This window comes from Paramacrobiotus metropolitanus, unplaced genomic scaffold (assembly GCF_019649055.1).
Source record: "Paramacrobiotus metropolitanus isolate TYO unplaced genomic scaffold, Prichtersi_v1.0 Parri_scaffold0000032, whole genome shotgun sequence".
NCBI classification, from domain to species: domain Eukaryota; kingdom Metazoa; phylum Tardigrada; class Eutardigrada; order Parachela; family Macrobiotidae; genus Paramacrobiotus; species Paramacrobiotus metropolitanus.
The window spans coordinates 821,523-824,812 of NW_026570252.1; the positions used below are offsets into that span (position 1 = coordinate 821,523).

Genomic DNA, 3,290 nt, shown 5'->3' on the forward strand with positions numbered 1-3,290 from the left:
AAGAAAGATCAACGAGAGGCGGGAACAGCTCGCAGCATACTGTATACAATGTTAGTACAGACGTCCCTGTATTTTATTGATTACTTTCCGTCAAAGCCACATATTCAACGTACCGGCAGCTGTAGCTTTCAGTGTTAAGAATCAAAGATGAGATTAGAAACGCCTGCGGCGTCTTGTGCTGTAGGATCTCACAATCAGTGCACTGACAAACACTGTACGCAGTTCCATGATATTTCTTGCTGTAGACTATTTTGAATTTTTCCCGGTTTGAGTTAGTTTCCTAAGAGCTTGTACATCGTGCGCATTTGAAAGACCTTGTAATTATAGACAAGCGAGTTTTCTGTACAATTTCCCTCAAGATGCGTTTAAAACGTCTGGAGGATCAGTTTTAAAATTCTTAATGCATTTATCCCGCTTACCATGGCGGATGGGGATGGACGCAGCACAAGGAAGCGATTCATGCGGAGTTGTTTGGAGGAAAGAGGTATAATTACACTTTCTCAGGTTTTATGGCAGTTAGTTATCAGAGAAGAGCAGCACGTCACTTACCGGATTGTAGTCACCAGTAAGCAAGTTTTGCAGTTTCCGCTGAGGATGCACCTAAAGAACAGGCAGCATCGAGCTCGTCCGTATTGGAGGAGCAGCGAGACAGCACCGCAGTGCAGGTGCTGCCGCGTGGACGCTTTAACGAAGATTTCCAGCCGACCACGACGACGTTTCCTTCCGGTTTCCGTAAAATGGTCCCGCCATGCGGTCCGTGTCTGTGACGTATTTTGTCAAACTGCAGTGCTATGGCTGAAAACACATACATAATCGTTTCAGATATTCAGAGCTTTATGAATGTCGCGGCGACATTTCGCCCAGCTTTGCCGTCCAATTGGTATGTCGCTGGGTACGCTAATTTGAGCAGTTCCCGCGATACGATGATGCAGAAAGCCGGTGGCGCGGTGTGTGCGGCGTACGAGATCGCCTACGGAGACCAGATTGCCGTGTTCTCCGCCTTCATGACGTCCGCCCTCGAAGCCAAAGAGATACCGGTATGATCTCAGTGCACATATCGCGGTGCGATACAAATACAGCCGCACCTTGCTATCGATTAAGTATTTCGAAAACCGGTTTCTCAAATATGCGTGAATGGTTTTTCCCAAGTTAACATGAACGCCAAAAATAAACCGGCGGTTGAAAAAAGGTCAACCGCCACAAAGCCGGTTTGATCTTGAATATTGGAGAAGCCGAAATGTAGTCCCACCATTCAAAGACCTTACTGCTACAATTTTTACAGTATCAACCACAAGCATCACAGCAGCGTGCACTGATGCGACTCTACGAGAAACGCCAGGATGACAAATCCCGTCTGGCGCAGTTTGTCGCCATGCTGCCGGGTTTTGAGGACATTACTCTGGCCGATCGCGCTATTTTGCTGGCGGAAAAGGAGTTTATCAGCAGTTTGGTAGGGACTGTGCTGTTGCTGCTTAATTTTTCTTCGTGGTCAACTGTTGTTGCTTTTCCTAGCTGCATCATATGAGGTACTTTTACAAGGGAGAGTATTATTACACATTGCCGGGTGTGGAGCAGATTCACGCCAGCACCTACTGCATGGAGATTGTCGGAGCGGATCCGGATTTCCAAAGGTTCTGCTGCAACTTCAGTGGCGTTTTTAATGGGATCGGGCTGACTCTCACGGAATCCTATCTGCTCCTGGCCGCAGCGTTTTTCGATCCGAGTATGCATCGTAATATAAATAAAACGTTTTAGGATAATCTTCTTAACAGTTAACTACTGTATTACCGTAATTATCGAATTTGCACCTCCCCCCGTAATAATGCCCACCTCCGCAATAAGCCCCCTCCCACAACCCGTTTGAAAAATAGCGCCTCCCCCCGAATTAGCCGCCCAGGAGGCGTTATTAAATGTTAAGCGCCACAAAATGATAGATATACCGCAAATAGCTTCATAATAATTGTTATGATTTAATGAATAAACAGACAAACGTTACAAAAATAATGCGATGCGAGGCTTCGGAATGCTGCTCGTAAGGTTATAAAATTGCAAATACCGGTATCTACTGCGTTCAGTATCAATAGAACTGGATGCGCAGTTGTTTGAAAAATAACGGCCCCTCGGAAAAATGATGTTTGAAAAATAGTACACCGCCCGAAATAACGCTCCCTCCCCGAAATAATCCCCCCTTCACCGGGAAGTTTGAACTATTTGCACCCCAGGGGTGCAAATTCTAGAATTACGGTATTTTTCAATTTATTATTATTCGCATGCATACGAATTCGGGTCTTTTTTCCTTTTGTATACGCGCACAACAGTTACGACTTTTCTTAGGCACGACCAGTGCGGCGGATAAGTCGTTACTCGGGTATCTCCGCGTATTTTATATGGATGCGCTGACATACATGATCGGCTATCATCGCCGGAACCCGACGGAACGAATCGCTGTTTTTAACAAGCTAAACGAAGCGGCCAAAATGTTCCCCTGGCCCTGGGTACACCAGATTTCTCTCAAATGGTACCAGACTCCTGATCAGGCGCTGCCGCCGTTTCCCGCACCGTTGAAAACGCTGCTTCAAGAGTGCTTGAAACATTAAGTTCGCTTTACTCATACTCGTACCGTCGTGCGAATGTAAATGGCTTGGTAAAAATGCATTATTAACTAAAGTGTGAAAATGAAAAGTTCCGGATATCGCTACGCTCGCTCGGAATGTCATAATAATTATATTGTCAACAAAATGCACTACAGTACTTAAACCGCCTGTGCACGCTGCAGTCATTTGAAAGTACCCGGGAATTAAATATCATTCGGGAGATCCAACCAGAGCCACACTTTTAATTTTGAAGAGAAATTAATATTGTGTAATCGTAGATCGAAAAAAGGTACGCAAGTAAAGAGTATAAAAATGATACGGTTGTAATAAAACCGATGATGCAGTTTAATCGTATAGAACTGGAGAGGTTGAAGAGAAGCAACTATGATTATCGAAAACCACGCCGACTTAACCAATCCCGCAATCCGTAATTGCTTTCCAGCAAAGTTAAAACAAAGCAGTCCCGCCAAAAATGCTCAGTTAAAGAACAAATCGTGGATACTGGAAGAAAATGAGGTGCACAACATCAAAAAAGGTTTCGGACAGTTGGTTATCGTTCGGTGCACTAGCTACTAAACTGTCCGGACGACCAAGAGGTTCCAGTAACAACCAAAACATAGCCCGTAAACTTTGTTCCTTTCCTTAACGGTTTCTTGAATCCATTGCGCCTTTATGTATTTATTGTAGTATAATAAT

The 3,290-nt window shown here is 44.7% G+C and overlaps 1 protein-coding gene across 1 annotated transcript; it reads left to right on the forward strand.

The window, feature by feature from the left end:
- The first annotated feature begins 223 nt into the window (after window positions 1–223).
- LOC129588974 (uncharacterized) lies at window positions 224–2,696 on the forward strand. The gene is made up of 5 exons (XM_055483409.1): window positions 224–484; window positions 583–753; window positions 823–1,037; window positions 1,576–1,723; window positions 2,335–2,696. The coding sequence occupies exons 1-5, from the start codon at window positions 421–423 to the stop codon at window positions 2,595–2,597; spliced, it is 861 nt and encodes a 286-aa protein (XP_055339384.1). The 5' UTR covers window positions 224–420; the 3' UTR covers window positions 2,598–2,696.
- The last annotated feature ends 594 nt before the right edge of the window (window positions 2,697–3,290 follow it).